General features: G+C 40.4%; 1 protein-coding gene across 2 annotated transcripts; it reads right to left on the bottom strand.

Annotated features, from left to right (window-relative positions):
* Positions 1–366: 366 nt before the first annotated feature.
* On the bottom strand, positions 367–19,199 carry LOC311621541 (uncharacterized protein C5orf34 homolog). Of its 2 annotated transcripts, none has more exons than XM_084881681.1 (14): positions 18,884–19,199; positions 16,935–17,076; positions 16,255–16,488; positions 16,028–16,117; positions 12,556–13,199; positions 10,302–10,403; positions 8,809–8,932; positions 7,195–7,286; positions 5,601–5,670; positions 4,809–4,976; positions 4,162–4,256; positions 2,711–2,809; positions 1,882–1,922; positions 367–768 (listed from the first exon to the last, which is right to left on the bottom strand). In XM_084881681.1, exons 3-14 carry the CDS (start codon positions 16,468–16,470, stop codon positions 578–580), a joined length of 1,932 nt encoding a protein of 643 aa, XP_084737807.1. In that variant the 5' UTR covers positions 16,471–16,488; positions 16,935–17,076; positions 18,884–19,199; the 3' UTR covers positions 367–577. The 2 variants fall into 2 exon arrangements, with proteins under 2 accessions (XP_084737807.1, XP_084737808.1); XM_084881682.1 differs by having other exon boundaries at positions 18,880–19,199.
* Between the last annotated feature and the right edge of the window lie 5,062 nt (positions 19,200–24,261).

Consider the following 24,261-nt stretch of genomic DNA (forward strand, 5'->3'; position numbering starts at 1 on the left):
CACATTTTATCCACACAGCATAAAAGCTAATTGAAAATATCAAACAATAATGAGTGTTTTGAGTCACGGTGGTAAGTTTTTTCTTTCTGAATACAGTACCAATTTAGCATGATGCATTTCTTACTGTTGTCTAGGCCAGTGGCCTGGAGCAATATCACCTACTTTTCTTTTTTAAGATCTAATTCCCTTCTCATAGTTCAACTGAAAAAATGTTTGGAATAAAGAAACTAAATAGCAAATGACAAATGCACACACACAATACTGCATTTTTTAAAAAAAAAAAAATCCTTGATTAACAGTCAATGCTTCACAAGATAAAGCTGTATGTTTATAAATTTTTTTTCTCATAAAGATGAAATAACAGTTCAAAATTTCAAAATAATTCTTTATTAATAAAGCATTTTATAAATGCACATTTTAAATTTACATGTTAGGTAAAATACATCCAAAGTTAAATGTCACTTCTCAGATTATTATACAGAAGTCATATATACAATTCTTTTGTTTTCTAGTAATTTTATACCAGTGATTTGAAACATCCTTACAATTTAATAATATATTGTAATAATTTCATTTTTCACTTTTTAGAGCTTGATAGAAGACAATCAATATCCTGAATAATTTCAGAGGTTCTTTTTAATGCCACTGACACTCTCTTTTCATTAACTTCTTCTAGCAAGGTTTCTGAGTAGTTTGGTTTACAATCAAAAGACTGTTCATTTTTCTTGTTAGAAATCTGGTTTAGGACACCACTGTTTTCCAATAACACTAAGTTGCTTAGTCAAGGAGTTTTTGCCCACATTTTTCATTATACAAGTGTTTTTAATGGCAGGAAGCCTGACTTCATATTAAAATATGGTTTTTCCATTGAGGGGAAGATCTTTTGGATCCATAATAGAGTTGGTACTTCAGAAATTATCAAGTCTATGCCCCATAGATGAAGAAAGCAGAGTAAAGGGAAAAGGAAATAGTATGTAGGTGTGTTTGGATGGAGGTTTGGTGAAAGGGAGGAAATAAAAATCGCAGTAAAACTTGAAGCTAAATTTACCCAAGAAAAAAAGAGAAGTCAGCCGGGACCGGTTTGGCTCAGTGCATAGAGCGTCGGCCTGCGGACTGAAGGGTCCCGGGTTCGATTCCGGTCAGGGGCATGTACCTTGGTTGCGGGCATATCCCCAGTAGCGGGTGTGCAAGAGGCAGCTGGTCGATGTTTCTCTCTCATCGACATTTCTAACTCTCGGTCGCTCTCAATTCCTCTCTGTGTAAAATCAAATATATTTAAAAAAAAAAAAAAGAGAAGTCAGACAAAATTAGAAATGAAAGAGGAAATGACAACGGGTACAACACAATACAAAGGATCATAAGAGACTACTATAAGTATATACCAATAGATTGGACAATCTAGAAGAAATGGATAATTTCCAAAAACACACTCTACCAAGACTGAATCAAACGAAGCCTGAATAGATGGAATATTAGTAAGAAGAAGGGGATTGAATCAGGAATCAAAACCTCCCAACAAACAAGAGCCCCAGATCAAATAATGGTGAATTATACCAAATATTTAAGGAAGAATTAATACCAATCCTTCTCAAACTATTTCAAAAAATACAAGAGGAGGGAATACTTTCAAAGAATAAAGCCAGCATTACGCTAACAACCACACTACAAGAAAACAAAAATACTTGTCAATATCACCGATCAACATGCAAAAGTCTTCAATACCATGTACCTTCCACAGACAAGCTACTTCTCAAATATCTTTAGTATTCACTGAAGCTCCACAATATATGTGTGGATTAATATAAACTATAGGGTTATGAATTAAACCTAAAATGGAAAGGGGGTAATTGTGCAGGACAATACATTATGTTTAAAGGATACAGTTAAACTTCTGTATCTTTTCAAGTTCAGAAGCTACACACCTGTGGAGAAAAGTAAGTTCATACTAGTTATCTGATTCTTTTTTATACATAATCCTATATAATAAAACCCTAATATGCAAATCAACTGAACTGCAGAACAACCAGTGGAACAACCTGTCACTATGATGCGCACTGACCACCAGGGGGCAGGCGCTCAATGCAGGGGCTGCCCCTGGTGGTCAGTGCGCTCCCACAGGGGGCGCACTGCGTGGCCGGAAGTCAGGCTCACAGCTGGCGAGTGCGAAAGTGGTGGCGGGAGCCTCTCCCACCTCTGTGGCAGCGCCAAGGAGCAGTGAGCAGGCAGGTGGTGAGGAGTGAGGGGGGTGTCTGACTGCCAGCTTAGGCCGATTCCCCAGGTGGACATCCCCTGACGGGTCCTGGATTGTAAGAGGGTGCAGGCCGGGCTGGGGGGATTCCCCCCACCAACCCAGTGCATGAATTTCGTACACTGGGCCTCTAATATTTCAAATAAGCATACTTGATTGTTTTTACAAAGGTTAAAATTTTAAAAAGAAAAACTTAATAAATTAGATACCTGATTAAAGAAAAATTATTTTAATCTTAAGCTATCAAAAACAGAGTTAAATATATTTAATTGAGACAAGATCTTCTTGGGGAAAAAGGTCTTAGAGTTTACCATTTGACTTCTTTCTCCCCACATTCATTTTTTAATCAAACAGAGAAATAAGTTTTATTTCCCTTCCTTTCCTCCCCTTCCATTTGACATTTTAATTTTGAGTATTAGTGGGCTCTTCTACACAGATTAAATTTAAAAGAAATATAAATACCAATTTTCTTCAAGAACAGAAGATGAAGGATGTATGGGCATCTCTCTCTGACTGGTCTGGGTCAGTCTTCTACACCATGATATTACTGTTGACACATATCTAGATTAAATACATTAAAAGAAATATTTAAAAAATGAACTTGCACTCTATTTACAAAAATTTGAAAAATGATTGAAAAATCAAAACAATTTGGGAAAAAGGGTAAAGAGAATATTTTAAAGTAAGGCATTTACTGAGAAATTCTCTGAATCTTCTTTTTAAAAAATCTTTTTTTATTGATTTCAGAGAGGAAGGGAGAGGGAGAGAGAGAGAGAGGAAAACATCAATAATGAGAGAAAACCTTCTGCAGGCCCCTGTGGATCAAGCCCACAACCTAGGCATATATCTTTGACTGGAATCGAACCCAGGAGCCATCCGTCCACAGGCCAATGCTCTATCCACTGAGCCAAACAAGCTAGGGCTCCATTGAAAATAAGGCAGTTTTTTTCATTATTCATCAAGGAGAAAATTATTTACTCACATTCATGATTAATAATGATGAGATTTAAGAGTCAGAACAAAGTTCAAACAAATTCAAATGTCTAAATTCTCCTTTTAGTTTTTCAAAATAAATGAATTTCATTAAATTTATCATGTACATGTGTTTACATATGACTAAGTGAACATCTGCTTTTTAAAATTTAAACTAGAAAACACCCATTAATTACACCCATTAATTACATATTAACTCACCGAATATGCAAAACAAGTATCAAGTTTAATAAAATGATTATTCTGAAGTGACTGGATAAAACAAACAACAATGTTTGCTAAATGCACACTGTTTTTTTTGAGGCAAATTATTCAAACTAGCAATGAGTATTGGAGTATTTAGACCAAAATGCAATAAAGCTCACAGAAAAATAAATTTGAGATAAAACAAATCAATTCTTTTATGAACATTCTAATTTTCAAAGTAAAATCCTAAAATGTTAAGAACATCACAAGTATAACAATTATTACAAAATACATTACTAAACTAAAAGAAAGCAATCATGAAAAGCTGATTTCAAGAATCTCCATTTTAAAAATAATCATTAATTTTTTTCTACTTTATAGTAATATACAGAAATTTAGTTATTTGTGGTTGCAAACCTTATTTCAAATTGGTTAGGGGATTAATAGGTTAACACATCTGACAATAACTTCTCCAGCAAGCCAGTTAGATCTAACATATTCATTATGGTGAAAAATCACTTCAAATACAAATGGAAATGAATAAAGCTGACTTCATCTTTTTTGTTATTATAGATGCCAATATAACAGTAAACTCTGAAACCTGTTGAAATGACTTTATTCACATCTACATGTAAAAACTAGAACAAAATATGTAGATATTGTTTATGTTTCCACTCTATCAATTAAAAGATTTTTACTAAAAATAAAATAATTTTTACATTGCTTTTCAGTACCTTTCATATGGCCCGGGGTGTTCAATCTGAATTAACTGATCGTGTCCATCAGGAAAAGTTAACTTACACCAACCTAAGTTGAGACCTTGATTTATCTGAAGCAACATGGAGGAAAGTTAAGTTTTATCATTCTAAAACTAAAAAAACAACAATATAAAATCACCCCAAAACCCAAACAAAACCCTCTTCTAAGTTAGCAATTTAAAAAATACTAGTCCCTCTCTCTGTAGAGTTACTTTATAAAAATAAATATTGCCACATCTATTTGATTTTTTTAGGAAATCTAATGAGATCAATAAAGCCTTTTGAAAGATGTCATACTTCAAAAAACAAATTGACCTGGCTGGGTGGCTCAGTTGGTTGAGCGTCATCCATACACCAAAGGGTTGTTGATTTGATTCCCGGTCAGGGCACATGTTAAAGGCAACATATAAATTTATAACCAATATAGTATAGATATATAGATTTGATCTCTCTCTCTCCCTCTCTCTCTCTCATAGATTTGATCTCCCTCTCTCTCTCCATGTCCTTGGATGAGGATTAAAAAAAGAAATTGAGACATAAGGACAACAACAAAAGTGCCACAGTATTTCCACAGATGAAACAAAAAACAATACAAAATAGATTTTAGTCTGAAGTATACTCACCTGTCTTTTTCCATTAAAAGAGCCAAATTTCCAATTTAGGGTTAGAGTAATGCCATCTATAAAGATGGTATGTACTTTGTCATCAGAATAAGCAAGAAATCTTCCCACATTGGGTATGAATGATTCTTTCAAAAGCAAAGGCAGCATATTCTCATTTATCCCAGGTGCCTAAAACCAAGTAAGTAAAAATAGCAGGAAGTAGAGTTATCCATTTATAAGATTTAAGTGATTAATGAACTCTCAGGCAACTTTCAGATTCTATACAGAAGCTGAATATTGCAGAATCCTTATGTATGTTTAACTTTTCCACAAGTGGATGCCCACAACAGTCTACTACAAGCAGATTGAACCACCATTTGCTCTGAACTTTACACAGAACACAGACAAGCTTAGGAACTACAGTGACATATAAACTTAAAACCAAATTAGTATAGATGCAGAAATCAAAGTCTGAGAATAACTTCTCCAAGTCAGCATTAAAGAATGTACTTACAGCATGGAAAGAGAGTAGAAAACTGCAGTGTTTACAATAACTATGTTTTTACATACAAATCCAACTAATTCCTATGGCCTTCCCATTCCATTTAAAAGAAGAAGCAAAACCAAAATATATACAATAAAATATAAATAAAAGCCTCATTTTGCAGCAATTATTAAGTGAATATTGTTCTGAATAAATCAATATTAATGTTACAAAGAATTTCTTACATGACTTAGATGAAAGTAATTTGAATTTAGAAATATAGACAATAAAAACAAAATTATCTTGCTTTGAAAAGAATTTTAAGATACCATTTTCCAGCAGCATATACGATAGTTATGGCTTAGAGAGAGCCTCATCTTGGCGCAGTGGTGAAGAATCCTGTGAACATGAAATACACAACGTAAACATTTGCAAATTGCAGATTATGGCATTTTCCAATTCTAGCAACCATTCTAACTGCTGTGAGACATCTCAGTCAAGAAGTTCATTTCCATTGATATATGTCCAGACCCATTTCCTTCCAGAAAATAATAAGCTTTCAGAAGGAATTATTACTGTTTCCCTTTGGCTAATTCTTAAAAAAAAATAAATGTTAAGCTATATATATATATATATATATATATATATATATATATATATATATTATTGATTTTTTACAGAGAAGAAGGGGGAAGGATAGAAAGTTAGAAATGTCAGATGAGAGAGAGAGAGAGACATCAATCAGCTGCCTCCTGCACATCCACTCCTGTACATGCCCTAGCCTGGAATCGAACCTGGGACCCTTCAGTCCGCAGGGGGACACTCTATCCACTGAACCAAACTGGTTAGGGCCCTTTGGCTAATCTTACCTACTTAAAGTTATTTCTCGAATTTGTAGCAATGAAATGACTCCAAATAGAATTTTCAGTTGCTCTTTTTTATGAGGTGATAGGTTGACAGTGCCTAAAAGGGTTAGCATAGTCTGAGAGTGGTGGGTTGTAAATAAACTGCCCTAGGAAATCAAACCGATCTGCTCCTTTAAATCTACGTTGGAACTGGCTTAGACATAGTTTATACAAATAAATCATTTAATCCAACAATTCACTTTCATTCTTCTGAGTGCTACACATTAATTAACTAGGAGAATTAAAAAGCATATGAACCAAAGAACCAAACAATATTTCTCTTCTATACACATTCAGAAATCTTTATTACTCAAGATAATAAAGAAGTATAAAATTTTTAAATGTATCACCAACTCAACTTGATTCCAGGGAGCAATAATGATGCAAAATTTACCCAGGAAGTACTTCCAGCACTTGCTTGCCACATATAAATGTTTCTCCATATTTCATTTTACGTTTCAAAGATGGAAGTACTCTTTTAATTACAAATTCTTTTTTAAAAAAAAATCTATTTTATTGATTTTTTACAGAGAGGAAGAGAGGATAGAGAGTTAGAAACATCAATCAGCTGCCTCCTACACACTCCCTATGGGTATGTGCCCGCAACCAAGGTACATGCCCTTGATCGGAATTGAACCTGGGACCCTTGAGTCTGCAGGTTGACGCTCTATCCACTGAGCCAAACTTGCTAGAGCTAATTACAAATTCTTAATCTTATCTTAACCATGATAAAAGGTATCAAGGTTCTCAGACATAACTCTTAAAAAAAAATTTTTTTTTTTTAATTTATTTCAGAGAGGAAGGAAGAGGAAGATAGAAACATCAATGATGAGAGAGAATCATTGACCAGCTGCCTCCTGCAAGCCCCCACTGGGGATCAAGCCCACAACCCAGGCATGTGCCCTTGACCAGAATCGAACCCGGGACCTTTAGTTCGCAGACCGAGATTCTATCCACTGAGCCAAACCGGCTAGGGCTCAGACATAACCCTTGATTCAGTTGAATGTGAAGGACTTACCTGGTGGCCTGTTTAATTAGAGAACACACAGAAAACAGACTTCCTGGTCTCTCTGGAGGAAGATTATTTACTGAATACATTTTCTCTTCCCTCTGAAAATCAGTTTAAAATGAAAAATCTCATTAATAATAAACATTGGCCATTATTACTTAGCTATTTTGTATTTACATATTTACATAATGACAAAGAAAGCAGTTATTTTCTTTTCTTTAATTTTATTTTATTGATTTTTTACAGAGAGGAAGAGAGAGGGATAGAGAGTTAGAAACATCGATGAGAGAGAATCATTGATCAGCTGCCTCTCGCATACCCCCTACTGGGGATGTGCCCGCAACCAAGGTACATGCCCTTGACCGGAATTGAACCTGGGACCTTTCAGTCCGCAGCCCAACGCTCTATCCACTGAGCCAAACCGGTTTCGGTAGGAAGCAGTTATTTTAACTTAAAGGTCATAAAAGGTATAATCTAAAGGTATTTCATGATGCTTTTCCATTTTCCCATTTTCCCTCTCTATTCAAAAGTTATATTCTCATAGCCTATAACTTGCCGTCCAAATCTTGGCACACTTGAACTAACACGATTACAAGCTCAGCTGGTGTGGCTCAGTGCTTGAGTGCCAACATATGAACCAGGAGATCAGGGTTCCATTCCCAGTCGGGGCACATGCCCAGGTTGCAGGCTTGGTCCCCAGTGGGGGTCTGTGAGCAATGATTCTCTCTCATCATTGATGTTTCTGTCTTTCCTTCCTCCTTCCTCTCTGAAATCAATAAAAATATATTTTAAAAAATGAACGTGGTTACAAACAAATTTTCCTACATATTAGCAGGAAATATCACTTAAGCTTTTCCTTTTAGACCAAAAAAACCCACTCCCAATTTCTATTTCTGTTCCAACTACTGAACAGCAGCACTTTAATTTCTTTCAATATTCCACACTCGCCCCAGGGTCTAGCATCTCTGATAATTTTATCACGTACATGCTCTACTCTGTAATAAAGACAACACTTTTATTGTATTTCATCCTGCAAACCAAAGCCACATGATACTGTGGTGATACCTTTAAACGTATCAAATGTCAGACTGAGTAAATTAAAAGTTATTAACAAAATATCCACATTGTTACATTTTGATCTGATCTGTTAAATATGTTATGTTTTACATTTCAACACCAGGAAACAATCTTGTTCAACTTTTTAGTTGAATATAAAGATTTAGGAGTTAAGGAGTATTTAAAATATGCAAATAATACACGCTAGGGAAAAAAGAATGTGCTTTTTAATTGGCAAATATTAATTCAAAGAAGTATATTGATTCAAAGTAATACTGCTAGTTTTAGTATTTTCTATTGATACATTCTATGACAGAAGAAATGTAACTTTTGATTTAAACATAATTGCTTAGGTAAATGGAAGACAGAATACAGGATGATAGTACAGTAAGGACAGGTGGTTAGTAGTTATTGTGCCATATTCTGGCAGTAAGGTTACACTGATTGTTCTGACTAAGTAGTAGCAAGCAATGTTATATAGAGATCAAATTTCCCAAATATATTCACAATTATTTAGAAATAGCTATAGACCAAAAATTGTGAGTGTAAGTATCATTGTCCACCTACCTCTTCTGATCCTTCTGGAATGGAATAGTATGTAAAATAGTTCCCAAAGAAAGCTCCTTCTGATTTGAAAACAGATCCATCTCCAGGATAAATCTCTATTGAGTTCACATTTTTATGAGTAAGTCTATGGAAAATAAATAATCATTAAAAAAGTATTTTTCTAATTGAGATTAAAACATACATGGTCAGCCGAAACCGGTTTGGCTCAGTGGATAGAGCGTCGGCCTGTGGACTGAAGAGTCCCGGGTTCAATTCCGGTCAAGGGCATGTGCCTTGGTTGTGGGCACATCCCCAGTGGGTGGTGTGCAAGACGCAGCTGATCGATGTTTCTAACTCTCTAGCCCTCTCTCTTCCTCTCTGTAAAAAATCAATAAAATATATTAAAAAACAAAACAAAAAAAAAACATACATGGTCAGTTATCAAAAAAAAAAGAAAAAAAGAAAGGCCAAGTAGTATAATTTTTTAACATATCTAGCAAATGGATAATTTCATACTGTTTCTCCAGCCAGCTAAATTATTTTCTTGTTGGCAAAAAAAAAAAGAAGAAGAAGAAGAAAAGAACACCCAGAATTGGTGGGTCTATCTACTTCAGAAATAAGCTCAGCTTCTAGAAGTGAGGCATCTTGCCTTATTACCCTAGTATCCCCGCCAGCCGATCACGGTGGCTAGTCTATAATGGTCACAAAAGCAGTGCTCATTGTATAGGAGTTACATATAACAACTCTAGAACCTGAAAATGAGATTACTCTTTAATAATAAAACTAGCAGAATCAATACCTGATGATGAGATTAGCCATGTGTAGAAGGAGCTATCCCAAAGAGAAGGTGCCTTACTGGACAACCAAGGTATTGGGTATATAAGGAATAAAGATATGCGCCAGGTCAATTTCATTGAAACACGATGGAAAATACTAGTATGTTGTCAGTAACGAGCGGGTCCTTGTGCAGGAAAAGGAGAGCCCGAGAACAAACAGCTGGCAGAGCTGATCAGCACTGTACAGAGGGAACCGCTCCTCTGGCCAGCACTAGTGTTCCAGGCCCTGCAGAGATAGGGTTATTCAATGGGATTGTGCAGCACAGGGCAGCCGCTCAGTGAGTATCTGCTGAGTGAATGTAGCTGAAATCTCCCTTAGGAATCTAACATCTCTATTCTATGCTCACCAGGCACCTTCTGATGTGACTATTTCAGACAACTAGATCCCCCATGCTTGGAAGGCGTGGCTTAAATAGCTGCCATGTGTATCTCATTCACTAGCAGAATAATCCCTCACTGGCTTTGGAGCTGTCACAAAAATCTTGCGAATATGATTAATGTGAATTAGGAACAAGACCTCTGTGTGTCCGAATATAATTAGGGTGTTGAGACTTGAAAGCTCGGGACCAAGCACAGGAGCATGGTGGCCCTGCAAACTGCATTCTCTCGTAGTTTATCTGCAAGGCTGGTCCCTCCCCTGTGCCATCACTACAACCAACTCCAACCCAGGTGCCTTACCTGTATGTAACGCCCTTGCACCAAACCACTTTCACTAGTTCAGAGTAGGAATATTCCTCTTCATCAGCCTGCCCCTGTGAAAGGGAATCACAGAAAGTCCACCTGTGAAGGACAAAATACAAGTTATGGATTCTGGCTGCTCAACAAAATTACCTTGAGAAGTCAACAAAATAGTGTGACTGTAATAAGATTTATTCCTTGCTTAATTAGATCAAAGAAGTAAAAATATGAAAGTACATTACATTTTAAAACGAGTCTTATTTTCCATGCATTTTCAATAATATCACTATTGAATCTCAACAGAATTACCTAAATTAACTATTTTAGTAATCTTTAAAGTCTTTAAAAAAAAAATATATATATATATATAATTGATTTTTTACAGAGAGAAAGAGAGAGGGACAGAGAGTTAAAAACATCAATAAGAGAGAATCATCCATCAGCTGTCTCTTGCACACCCCCTACTGGAGATGTGCCCACAATCAAGGTACATGCCCTTGACCGAATCGAACCTGGGACCTTTCAGTCTGCAGGCTGACGCTCTACCCACAGAGCAATACCGGTTTTGGCTATTTTAGTAATCTCTAGAATTTAGGATTTGAACAACAAATATTTACTAAATTTCTATGGTGGGCCAGGCACTGTAAATACACCTGGGCTATAACACCCAAAAAAAGCAAACATGGTCACTGAGATGCTAGAAAGTAAATATTGACATAAAGAAAGGGGAATTACTGAACACAGCGGCATTGTGTAAGAACCTTATCCTGCCTAGGGACTTCGGGATAACCATCCTCAGGAAGGAAGGCTTACTCGGAGACCCGGACATGAACTTGAGTTAGCAGGAGTGTTCCTGCCAGAAGACAGAGCAGCACAAATGATAGCTTGAAAAAGAAAAAAAAGAAAACAAACAAAAAAAACATAATAATTACAAATGATAGCTTGAGCAAACTTTCTAGGGCCTGCAAGAGTAGAGTGGTGAGCGAGTGGAGGACTACAGATGGGGGAAAGGACCAGAAAATGCAAGACCTGTTAAGCCATGTTTAAGGGTAATGGATTTCAATCTAGAGCCAGTGGCAAGTTATTGAAAAATTCTTGATTAAGAAGCATCAATCTCTTTCGATGCATACTTATTACATTGAATTTCCCTATCTTAAGCAGATAATCATGACATGCCTGAAAACCATTCCCACATTTTATTTGAGTAACAGATATGCACTTAGAGACTACCTGGGATCAGACCCTAATTCTGCAAGTACTAGTGCAAGACTTTGCTCAGGTTATTTACCATTTCTGTGTCTCAAGTTCCTCCACAAAATGGGATGATACAAGACAGTCCTTATCTCATGGGGTTACTATGGGGATGAAACACCACGCCTAGCACATACTGAGTGCTTGGTGTACGCTATTATTGCTATTACTAGAAGCCTGATGCATGAAGATTCATGCAAGAATGGGCCTTCCTTTCCCTGGCTGCCAGCACCGCCTTTCCACTCCAGCCCTAGAGCCACTTCTTTCCGTCCCAGCCCCTTGGCACCTTCATGTGCAAACAAACCCACAATCTTTGTTGGGTTAATCTGCATACTCACTCCTGATTGGCTGGTGGGTGTTGCGCAGGTATGGTCAATTTGCATCTTTCTCTTTTATTAGTGTAGATTTGCACTACTTATGCAAAGTTCCTGTTACAAATCTATCACCATTAGGTTATTCATCTGTTAGTGGAGGCCAAAAGTTTTTACCTAGCCATCCATGTCTACTCCTTTGACAATGGACAATATTTGCGTTAATCAATGGCCTCAGGGGCCAAGTGAGAAAGAAAGAACCCATGATCATAAACTTGTCAGATTTACACTCCAGCAACCATGGTAACAGGCTCCGCTGAGTGGCAGCAGATGCTCCCACAGGGGTCCGTGTAGGTCCGGGGCCATCCCTTATCACACTTGAACAATAATCTTTTCAGCGACAGTGACCCTCACTGGACTCTAAGCTTCTAGAAAGCAGGAACTGTGTCTCAGTCATCTCGGTACTTAACAATGCATCTAGTACAGTCAGCCTCCCATAAACATTCATTCCATGTTTCGTAACAGAGTTACAAAACAATGAACACATTTGCTAGGCAAATTCTTTACAATCAGTTTTAAACAAGGTTTGGATTAACTGAATGAGCTTTCCTTATGACTGGTATCAGATGCTTTAGAAAGACAAATTACCTACAGGAGGACAGGTTCTGACCAGTCGGCCATTCTCCCATTACCTGTGCAGGTGTGGGACAGGGCAGCTCAGCAGCAGGGCCTGGGGGAGAACAGAAACCTCTTTTCCTCCTTCCTCTGGAGCAGCAGACGTTAACACTGTGCTCTGGGCGACATTTCCATCAGTTCCAGACATGCTGCTGACTTTATTATGAAAGCGAAGTGCTAAAGACAGAGGGTATTTCCATTCCTCTGGGCAGGAGGCCACAGAGCAGCGCTGCTCCACCCACGCATGGACACAGCTGTGCCGGGGGCCAGGCGAAGGCAGCACCTCCATCCTCGCAGCTCTGTTTCCACACGGCTTCTGCTCTGGAGGTTCTTTGGGTTTCACCATCTGGCAGGGAAGCTCGTTTTCTTTATTCTTCCGTCTCTGTCCTGGTAAACTTCCATATGCACGGATTCTGTCCGCTTTTCCTACTTGTTCTTTTGGGGCTTGATTATTTTTTTCTGACAATACTACAGATGAGCCTGGCTTCTGGCTCACTTTACACAAAAAATGTACTGTAAACTCCTGCTGAGATTTGGGCAGACAGAGGTACGCATGACCGTCTACAGATGGTATCTTCACGGCGCCGCTCTGCATGCATATCATGCCACCGTCAGTATCCAGACGGGGCCATCTCACTTCTGGGATGTCGATGAGGATACGCTGAGTTGAGGGGGAGGGAAAAGAGATGGTCGGTATTTTCTGTTAACAGACCAAATTTTCCATACATCTGATACCTACATATTTGTGTAAGAATGCTCTTAAAGTTTTGTTTTACTACCTGGACAGAATGAAAAAGACAGAGCCAGGTGTCAGCTTATATATGGCTTTTCAGAGAATATTTGATATTAAGATTATCTTTAGATAGATAAAACACACACACACACACACAGAAAAAAAAATACGAGAAAAGAAAAAAATCATCCTGATTACTAGTATATCTAGTGTTACACATATTTTTTAAATGTACAATGAATCAGAGATAATTAGATTTTGAGCCTCTCCCAAAATTCTACTCTCAAAAATGCTATGAATGTCTATAGCAATATAATGCACTATTATTAACTCAATTGATATGAAATTAGCATAAAAATCATTGACAGGACAACCCAGAGAATACAGAAACAGACTCAATATTTCATAAAATGTTACATGTGACAACATAAGGTTTCAAAACAAGGGGGAGGAGAGAGTTATTTAATAAATGGTACTGAATGATTGAACAGCAGTTGGAAATGTTCTCTCAAAGCGTTATGACCTGGACTAAAGTACCCGTCCTAGACAGCAATTGAAACATCAGACCCTAAAATAAATTCCAGGTGACTTAAAGAGGAATTTGTTAAAATATACACTGAGTGGCCAGATTATTATGATCTCTGAACGCATAATAGTCTGGCCACTCAGTGTACTTCTCTTGAGTACCTCATTTATTTGATATCAAAGATACTATAAATCATGCACTGATCAGTTTTCCCCTTTGCACTGGCAGATAAAAAGCTCTGGGCAGATAGGTGGTTGATCACCAGCAAAAGTCTAGCATACTGTTGGTACCCATTTGAGATACAAATACAGAGTGGCCAGATTATTATGTGTTCAGAGATCATAATAATCTGGCCACTCAGTGTATATTTCTTTTTATTGATTTCAGGGAGGAAGGGAGAGGGAGAGATAGAAACATCAATGATGAGAGTAAATCATCCATCAGCTGCCTACTGCACGCCCCACACTGGGGATCAGGCCCACAACCCAGGCATGTGCCCTGATAGGGAATTGAACCATGACCTCTTGGTTCACAGATTGATTCTCATCCACTGAGCCATGTGGGCTGGGCAAGAATAACCTTTTTAAAAACTGAATTACTCAAAGGTAAATATGGATGCTGATCAATAGCAAACAGATCATAACAGTAACAGTGCCTGATGCATCTTTTCATGTAAGGGAGAAATAACAGGTATCAAATAAGTCTCTTAATTGGTTAATCTTGCCAACAGCTAACATTTCAACTTCCATTTATATAAAACTCGAAATGTTCAAAAACCATTGTCGGAAGGCCTCTTAAATTTATAGTGCTATGTCAGTACACTAAAATTAAGGGCATTATTCATTGATGGCAAAGCTGATCTGTAAGGATGATGGTTCAAAAAGTTCCATCTTCTAGAATTAGACTATCTGATAATTCAAGTGCAGCATCAGCAGCAAGATACCCATTTTCAATGAACAGTCACTCAAAAGATACAGTGGGAAAACAGCCTTGTAGACCAAGGTCCAGCTTACAGTTTGTCAGGACCTCTTTGTCATGAGACAATGTAATAGAAAACACTCAACAGGCAGGCAAGCACCATGATAGTAGCAGAAAGCGGTGAATAGACACACAGACGGGGTTCAAATCCTGACTTTGCCACTCAGAAACTTTCTATGGATGAGTAAGGGAAACTCTGAGACTTAGCTCCTATCAAAAGGAGCTGTATCCAGCCAATACACCTTTTCTGACTGGCTGGACTCCCATTTTTATTTTTATTTATTTATTTTTTTAATATATTTTATTGATTTTTATACAGAGAGGAAGGGAGAGAGATAGAGAGTTAGAAACATCGATGAGAGAGAGTCATTGATCAGCTGCCTCTTGCACACCCCCTACTGGGGATATGCCCGCAACCAAGGTACATGCCCTTGACCGGAATCGAACCCGGGACCCTTCAGTCCCCAAGCCGAAGCTCTATCCATTGAGCCAAACCGGTCCCGGCTGGACTCCCATTTTTTAAAAAAATATGTATTTTATTGAGTTTTTAGAGAGGAGGGAGAGGGATAGAGAGTTAGAAACATTGATCAGCTGCCTCCTGCACACCCCCACTGGGGATGTGCCCACAACAAAGGTACATGCCCTTGACTGGAATCAAACCTGGGACCTTTCAGTCCGCAGGCAGAAGCTCTATCCACTGAGCCAAACCAGTTTCGGCAAAACTCCCATTTTGATCAGCAGGTACCCAAGGCATACTGGTGCTGGCAAATATTTTAAATATCACTCCCAGTTCATGGCACACAATAAACTCTCAATAAATGATAGTTATTATTATTATTCTTAGAAGTTCAAAATAGAGAATAAGCAAAAGAATAAAATTTGCATGCCCCTGGGTAATTGCATATCTCTATTACACATTAACAGATAAATATATATAAGCTACTAAAAATATCCACATAATTTCTTAATTTTCACACCTCTAAGAATGAAAAAGTCACCAACCTGAAAAGCTCTACATAGACTCTCTAGCTACAAAGAAAAAGACAGGCTAATGAATTATGTAACTTCTGTGTCTCAATCAGTATGCAAAACATGTGAACTCCAGTGTAGTGAATGCCAAGTGACTATGCATTCATTCTACAGCAACATGTCTATTCCCAAGTGTCATGGGAAAAAAAAGGCTAAATATTAAACTACCTATTTCTAATTGCTTGTCCCCCAATCTTAACAAAAATTAGTTTTAGAAAATTACCTTTTTTCTTTCAGGAGGTATAATGTTTTCAGATAAAAAAGGGCAAGTGGCGAAAGAGTTTCGAAAATCTAGGGCTCTCTGTAGTTGCTCCTACAAAAAGATACAAATGTAATCTTAAAAAGGGACTGAAAATCCATTCGGAATGAAGCAATCCTGCATCCCAATTACTTCCACATCACGTCCACCTCAGCAGCATTGAGAGTAGTGTTTACGTCATCTTTACTTACTCGGTAAGTGCTAATAACAAAGTGTGTCCTTTGACGGATTCTTTCTGGTTGTTCTAAAGGATGTGCTGACACAGGGGGTGCCCTTTCAAATAAAAACTCAGAGCCACAGGGAGAAAGCTGCAGCCTGGAGCCGTCCGCATACTGCACGTGCACGGAATCGTCTTCGTAAAGCACCATCCGCACTTCGGCCGCCATCACTGTGGCTGTGGATACCATGTCCTTCCGAGGCAGAGACTGAGGGGGACAGGGAACAGGGGCACAAATAGTTCTCCTAAGCGTACAAAAGTTCTGCCCCATAAGCTGGTGCATTTCCTAAGAACGTAAGCAAAACACACTGCCATTGCACCTACTTTTGTGGGAGAAAAATTGATCTTACTGGACACACGTAAATGATTTGAGATTAGCATCCTTGACAGAGTGCCTTGGGTAACCCCTAAGGCTTTACTCCAGGGTGGAAACGTAACAGAGGTAGAAGACAGTCCACCACGTTGTAACTGCCTGAATAATTTTAGTAGCTTTACTTCTCCTGAAGTTCCATTTCAGGAAATTCTATATTTAGTACCTCATTTCGAATAACGAGCAAATTCCACCTTTGCAATAAGAATACAGCGAATCGTTTGTAATAGAGGGAAAGGGCAGACCAAAAGTAACGATTAGATCTAAAAGAAAAGCATACACACCTGGGTTTTTGTCCCTAGCCCAGCATTAAAGAGGCATCCTCATGTCACTCCTGAAAACGCTCACTGACCTCCTGGGTCTTAGTGTCATCCTCGTCGCACTTGTTCCGATTTCCTCCTCTCCACTTCCAAAGTGTGTCTTCACCTACACTTTCCATATAGGGATGATGGAAATGGAATTAGAGGATGGGTTCCATCAAACCCACCACTGACTAGCTATAAGCGTCAGGTCCTCTGTTTCCTTATTTGTAAAATGGGGATGGGGACAGGATTGTTGTGAGGGTAAATGAGACACACACACACACACACACACACACACACACACACACACACGACAGTACCTAGTATTATGGCACTTTGTAGAAGATCAATAAAAGTTGCTCCCAACCATCTCCCAGCCACTTTTTACCCATGTCATCTTCCTTCACGGTAGGGGTGTCGAACTCAATCAGAGAAGGGGCCAAAATCTAAAATCCAGCCTAAATCGAGGGCCGAATGGTTTACTGAACAGTCATAAACTGACAATGTCATAAACTGACAGCGGAGTGCAGTGATGACAGCGCGGTGCGGGCCACATTGCAAGGCCTGGCGGGCTGGATTTGGCCCGCGGGCCTTGTGTTTGACACATGTGCTTCACGGCATCTATCACTGTCAGAACTGATTTTACTTATTCATTTTTTTTCTTTTCCCACTTGGATGTAAACTTACATCAGAACAGAGACTTCATTTGTTTTATTCACATTTTGTACCCCTGGCATATATACTTGGCCAATAATAAGGGTGGAACAAAGATTTACTTAAAGATGAATGAATAAGTAAATTTTAAAAAAATTGCTTTTCTTTTTAATATATTTTGTTGATTTTTTACAGAGAGGAAGGGAGAGGGATAGAGAGTTAGAAACATAGATGAGAGAAAAACACCCATCAGCTGCCTCCTGCACACCCCCTACTGGGGATGTGCCCGCAACCAAGGTACATGCCCTTGACCAGAATCGAACCTGGGACCTTTTAGTCCACAGGCCGATGGTCTATCCACTGAGCCAAATAGGCCAGGGTAATCTTGTTTTTCTTGAATGTGCAATTTGAGTTAATGGTATCTCAATATTAGCAATATTTGACTTCTCATTCTGTTTCCTTCCACACTCTTAAAACAAGTCCTGTTGATTTTGCCTCTCATGAACCTGGCTCCTCCTCTTCTGCTTCCGGCCATTAACTCTCCCCTCAATTCCTGCAACCATCTGGGGCCTTTTCCCAGCTCCTTCTCCTCCAATCCATTTCCAGTATCGCTGTCATAGGTAACTTTCCACAACCCAGCTCATACCAACCTCTTTACACCACTTGTTTACATACTTGTTAAATGGCAATATTCATAGCCATAGATAGGGTGTCCCCCCAAAATGTACACAAACACTTTGAATAATTATAAAGGCAGTGTTTATTAAAATACATTTCGGTTTCAAAATTGAGCTATCAGCTGTTAAGGAGTGTATTTTTGGGGGACACACCATATATATATATATATATATATATATATATATATATATATATATATATGATGTCTACTTGCTATTTCAGGAAACAAAAAACAAACAGATGCATAAAAAAAAAGGAATATAAGATTTTCTGATAACAATTGGGGAAATGTCTCTATTTTTAGCCTGGTTACTTATTTATTTTTTATAAACAGCTTAATGAGGTGTGATTTAAAAATAAATAAATAAAAAGAATACACACTAGAATGTATAAAGTTCCTGGCACATCATAAATCCGCCCAGTCCACCTTTCCAGCCACAATCGTCTTACTGTTTGTTTTCAGCACTCAGCACATTATGTCTGTTTAACGATCAAAAAGCCGTAAGCCTGTTCTTGACATCGGGGGAACCTGACTCTTCCAAACTGCCTCATCTAGTGACAATGGAAATTCACCCAGGCAGCCGGCGTTTGGAACTCACAGCAGCTGAGCTGGGAAGCCGTGGAAACGAGGCCCATCCGCGGCCCTGGCGCTTGGATTTGCCAAGTGGCACGAACCGCTGCGTCCGCGCCTGCCCACGGCGGCTTCCCCAGGAACCTGTTCTGGATTTTACCACGTGAAGCTGCTCGATGAAAAACAATCACAGCCGCAGGGCGATAAGGCCCCGGGTCCGAGGGGCTGGGCGGGGGGAGCGCTAGCGACGGCCCCCCCCGGAGAGAAAACGGAAGCCAACAACCGCGGTTCAAACCTTCCCGCCCCCACGGGGCGAGCCAGGCCGGAAGTCCCGCCCCTGCCGCGCTCGGAGAAGGGAGGAAGCGGAAGTAGGGGAAGCGCCGAGGGTGGAGAGGGTCCCGTCCCATCCCGGAATCTGGTCCCCGCCTCTTCCGGGCTTACTTCCGGTGCGCGACACGGACGCGTCCGGCCCGGCTGCGGTGAAACCTGTGACTGGAGCGTCGTGAGGTTCCGGGGAGCTCCCCGCGCGGGGGTGTCAGTGCAGGACACCCCCGCGCGGGGAGCTCCCCGCTTGCTTCAGGAACCTAAACGACAGTTACACCTCAGAAAAGCTGTTGGGGAAGAACCTGGCCAAAGGCGGAGACTTTTCTTCTAATCTGGTGTCAGGAAACTTGTCTCAGTTGTGTATCAGCTCCTTCATCTAAGCAGACAGGACACTGGCCTGGCCTGTTGGTTTATTGTCACTAAATGAGAGTCATGGATCCCCAGCGCCGTGCTAGTGCTGGGCGCACTGGGGAGAGCGGGGAGGACCCAGGGTCCAGCATGGCAGCTAGAGAGTAAGCGGAAGGAAACGACTAGACAATAGTTTGATGGAGTTGTGGTAAGTGTTCCTGGAATGAAACGCAGAGGTGTCTGTGACCGCAGATAATGGGTAGACCCAACCTGGGCCGAGGAAGTATTCCCACTGAAATACAAAAGGATAAGTAGGTATGGAAACGTGAAAATTGACCTGGAACGCCCTGAATTCCTGGTTCTTGTCTCGATGGTTTCGAAGCAGGATGACACAGGCACAAGGTGTTAGGTGAAAAGTACAGAAACTTGATTGCAAGCAGACACTACCTCGAAAACCTAAGTCTGAATTCTGAGCCTGAGACGCCGTCCCTCTTAGACTGGACAGAGGGCCCGCTGCTCTGTTCGTCTTGAGGCATTCAATGGGCTGCAGTTCTTGGTCTGAACTCGACCTCTTCCTTCTTACTGGTCATTGTGCTACAGAGTTAGTTTTCAAAGCTCAAAGCCCAACTGGTGTCCCCCAATTCCCTCTTATCTTGTTGGCTGGAGTCACTGTTGATTGATCTTGCAGGTCTCCCAGCTGTGTTGGCAGAGAAAGCCTCATGGCCCTCCAGCTACTCAGGTCAGGGCTACTTTTGGCTTAACTTATGGTCACTTTCATGGCTCAGGCCCGAGATGCCTTTTGGTTTATATTTCTATTTGCCTATTCCATTTCTCTACTCTGTACAAGATAAAACACCCTGACATCTTCAAGTCTCCATTAGATATTCCTTCCCCCAGACGCTTTTTAATTCCTAAAACTTTTTAAACCTGCCCAATAACCTATTATAGCTAGCTAACCCTTTCAATATTAGCCAGATAGAGAAGTGTTCCCAGCTGAGGTAACAGCCTGTGTGAAGGCCCTGAGGCCGGAACACCAGTTTGGTTTAAGGGTGATTAAAAAGAGAGGCCTTTAGGGCTGATAAGCCTGAAATGGAGCTACAAGATAGGGAGGGGCGAGATCAGGATAACTTTATAGATGGTGGACTTGATCTTAAAAGCAATGGTGTCAACTATTCTAGGGGCTTTGAGCAAAGGGATGAGAAATCTGACTCCTTAAATTCATCTCCATTTTCAAAAGACTGATACGCAAATTGACCTCTGCCCTATGTAAAGTACAAGGGCATCCTTAGACAACCCAGTTTTCATTGATCTATGACTGTGGTTTGTATTACACGGGGCTAACTTAGGTCCTATCCCTCTCTAATATCTTAGGATCTCCCATATATAAATTGTTTACAGCCGAGGGGTTTGTGATGCCATTTGTACTTTAGAAATATTCCTGGAACTGCTGAGTGAAGAATGGATTGTAGGATGGATGCAAGAGCATTATGTGGGAACCCAATAGAACGCTTTTGAAAAACAAGAGAGATGAAAATTCAGACTGGGCAGTGAGAATGGAGATCACACCTCCAAGAAATATCTAGATAAACTATATAATCTTGGTAATGATCGAACGTGTTTGAGGGGGAGGGTAGGAGTTAAAAACAGTTTCAGGTATTTATGATTTGTGCTTTTTTTTTTTTTTTTTTCCTGTGAAGTAAGTCATCAGTTAGGGGCAGATCGAGTGGAGAGGGTTGAAAGGAGGCGTGAACAGTAAGATAATGGCAGGGCTGACAGCCCAGGACCGTGAGTTAACAGGGGTACAAACCTACCAGAAATATGACCTCCAGCTGTCTGCCTGCAGTCAGTGTAGGGTTCATACAGGTTTGGTGTCTTGCCAGGCTGTTGCAAATGGCGGTAGTGTACATGACCTTAAATTATTTACATCTGCTAAAGTCGTCAGCCAAAGACCCCTAGGCTCAAGCCTGCAGTTTGACAAAATCGTACTGACTGACTTGCAAGCAAGGCTCACTCTGAAGAAGCCATGATTGATTAGCACTCAGCTTTTGGGTGAGGTCTGGGTTCCTGCTGAAGGATGCTGAGCAGCTCTGAGGGAGACTGGGCTGGATGCTGTTTCTGCAGCGGGACTAAGAGGAGGCTGGGTATTCTCATGAGAGAGGGCAGTTTAGCAACTGCAGTCCTCGGTGTTAGGTGGGTGAGGACAGCACATAAGCCTGGAGGTGTCACTGTCAGCATAACAGAGGTCACACGAAGAGAGAAGGGGTCATGACACTTCCTAGTTGTTGCATGACTTTCTGCTAATTCTGTGTCTGTCCTCCCAGCCTGGTTAACAGCAGGACTTTTTCTTCTTCAGTTTGAGCCCACTTTCAGCCCTTCGATCCTGGACTTCTTACTTTCACACCAAGCAGAACATCCTCCTCTGGCGAAATGTGACTATTTTTTAAGGAACAAGTTACATTTTAACCTATACCTACCTGTCTCCCAATAAGATTTAATAAAATATCCAATCATAGAATTGTCCTTGCTTTCTGATAACATCTAGAGCAGCGGTTTTCTTTTTCTTTTTTTTTTTTAAATCAATCTTTATTGTTCATATTGTTACAAAGGCTCCTCATTTCTTCCCCCCTCCACCAGGTTCCCACCCCACCCTCCGCCCCCTCCCCATCCCCCATTGTCCTCATCCATAGGTGCACAGTTTATGTTCAGTCTCTTCCTCCCTCCCTTTCCCCGATAGTAAATCCCTTTTCAGATAGTAAATCTGTTACTTAGCATTATCTCATATCAATAATACCTCCACATGCCCATTGATACACTTCACACAAAAGACATTTCCAAATAGGTCAACCAGCCTCATCCAGGCCCCACCCAAGGCACTCACAGATCAACACCCCAGCCCTATACTAACTCAACACATCCAGATCTAAGCCTTCATCACTTGATTCAGCAGACCCTCAAGTTCCCGAAAAGTTTCCAGCCATGTCTGAGAGGCAGCCGTGGGCAGGTACAGGCGAGGAGCGAGCTGTTTCGGGCCTGGCTGCTCCGGGCCTGGCCTCTGTTGCTCTGGTTCGTTCCACAACCAGCTGCTCCGGGTCTGGTCACTGCCACTCCCGACCTAGTTGCTCTGGACTTGGCTGCTGCTGCTCCGGGCCTGGCCGCACCCGACCCGGCTGCTCCGGGCCCGGCCGCTCCAGGCCTGGCCGCTCCCAGCCTGGAAGCTGCTGCTCCGGGCCTGGCCGCTCCCAGCCTGGCAGCCGTAGAGCAGTGGTTTTCAACCTGTGGGTCATGACCCCTTTGGCGGTCGAACGATTCTTTCACAGGGGTCGCTTAAGACCATTGGAAAGCACAGGTATTTACATTTCGATTCATAACAGTAGCAAAATTACAGTTATGAAGTAGCAATGAAAATAATTTTATGGTTGGGGGTCACTACAACATGAGGAACTGTATTAAAGGGTCGCGGCATTAAGGTTGAGAACCACTGGTCTAGAGTAAACCTCATTTCTTAGATTCTCTCCCAAATTATCCAGCCAAAACCCAAATCCTATAATAGGTTATTTCTAACTCCCCTTAATGACACAACCCACAACTCGCCATGGTAGACATTCTGCCTTACTACATGAGTCCAGCATGTGCAAGAACAGCTGTGTTCCTGATAGTGTTTGGCTGAAGGGAACTGCAAGCAGACAGAGGGTCTGAGTTGTTTACATGACCGCCAGGTTCAGACCAGTGTTTGTACTTTATTGCCAGGAGACTGTGGCAATTATTATTGCACAGATAATCCTGACTAAAGGCTTACTGACCCGTTATTTCTGTAGATATGGCAGTATAAAGGCCAACACTTGTAGCACAGGAGCAAAGTTTCCTGTATGTGCTGCTGCAGTGTTAAAACATGGCCACACCTTCCTTGATGGCCTCCTGTCTACTCTGGGCTTAGCAACATCTCCAGTCATCAGCCACGTGAGTGAAGAACACGCCAGGGGGTCACAGCCCTGAGTCCTTAGTTTTCCCAGCAGAAGCCTCAAACATTGTGTCCCAATTCCTGAGCCACAGGACCCCTGAGAGTAATAAAATGCTTACTGAATGAAAACGTAAGTTTGAGTGGTTTTTAAAGCAGCACCAGTAAGTGGAACATACTAGCATAGTGACCCTGTTGGAGGCTGTTAGTAGAGCAGGGGTAATGATGATGAGCTAGCGGACAAAACTGGGTGTTATTCTCAGAGCAAATGCTACAAGGTTAAAGCATTCAGTTAGCATATACTTAGCCCCCGGTCTAATGTCCTGCCCCGTCCCCACATTGCCTTGCACTGTCTCTGAGCTATATATACAGTGAGCAGTCTTTAGAGAACTGCAGATTAAGGTAACAGCCACCACATTATAGGAGCCATTTGGAAAAAAAAGATTTCTATTACAATTTCCAAAACCCCCAAATTGCATGTACTGGGTGGGGCAAAAATAGGTGCAGCATTGTATGTGAAACAGTTCATTCTTGTATTATTAATTTTGCCCCAGCCTGTATATTTCCCTTTTGCAATGAAGAATCTAAAAGTTTCAATGTTTTACATTTGCTAGTTTTCCCAACTAGACTTGTTACTGAACTGAAGTCTTATTAAAAAGACATTGAATAGAGAATCTGCTATCCTAGTAGTTTCTCTGATTTCAAATCATAATTTTATGATGTCATATAAAAAAGTTCACAACTGATTCTTTAAAATACCAGGATACCACTCCAAAAAC

Source organism: Pipistrellus hanaki (genome assembly GCF_964339955.1).
Source record: "Pipistrellus hanaki genome assembly, chromosome: 4".
Lineage (NCBI taxonomy): Eukaryota > Metazoa > Chordata > Mammalia > Chiroptera > Vespertilionidae > Pipistrellus > Pipistrellus hanaki.

What these genes read in the sequence shown, in the direction of transcription:
- LOC311621541 (XM_084881681.1), bottom strand. Translation starts at nt 16,470, where the DNA reads ATGGTATCCACAGCCACAGTGATGGCGGCCGAAGTGCGGATGGTGCTT. An exon ending in GTATATGCTGCTGGAAAATG is followed by an intron (nt 4,977 to 5,600) that starts GTATCTTAAAAT and finishes ACTTGGTTTTAG; the next exon opens with GCACCTGGGATAAATGAGAA. An exon ending in CTTTTAATGGAAAAAGACAG is followed by an intron (nt 4,257 to 4,808) that starts GTGAGTATACTT and finishes ATGTTGCTTCAG; the next exon opens with ATAAATCAAGGTCTCAACTT.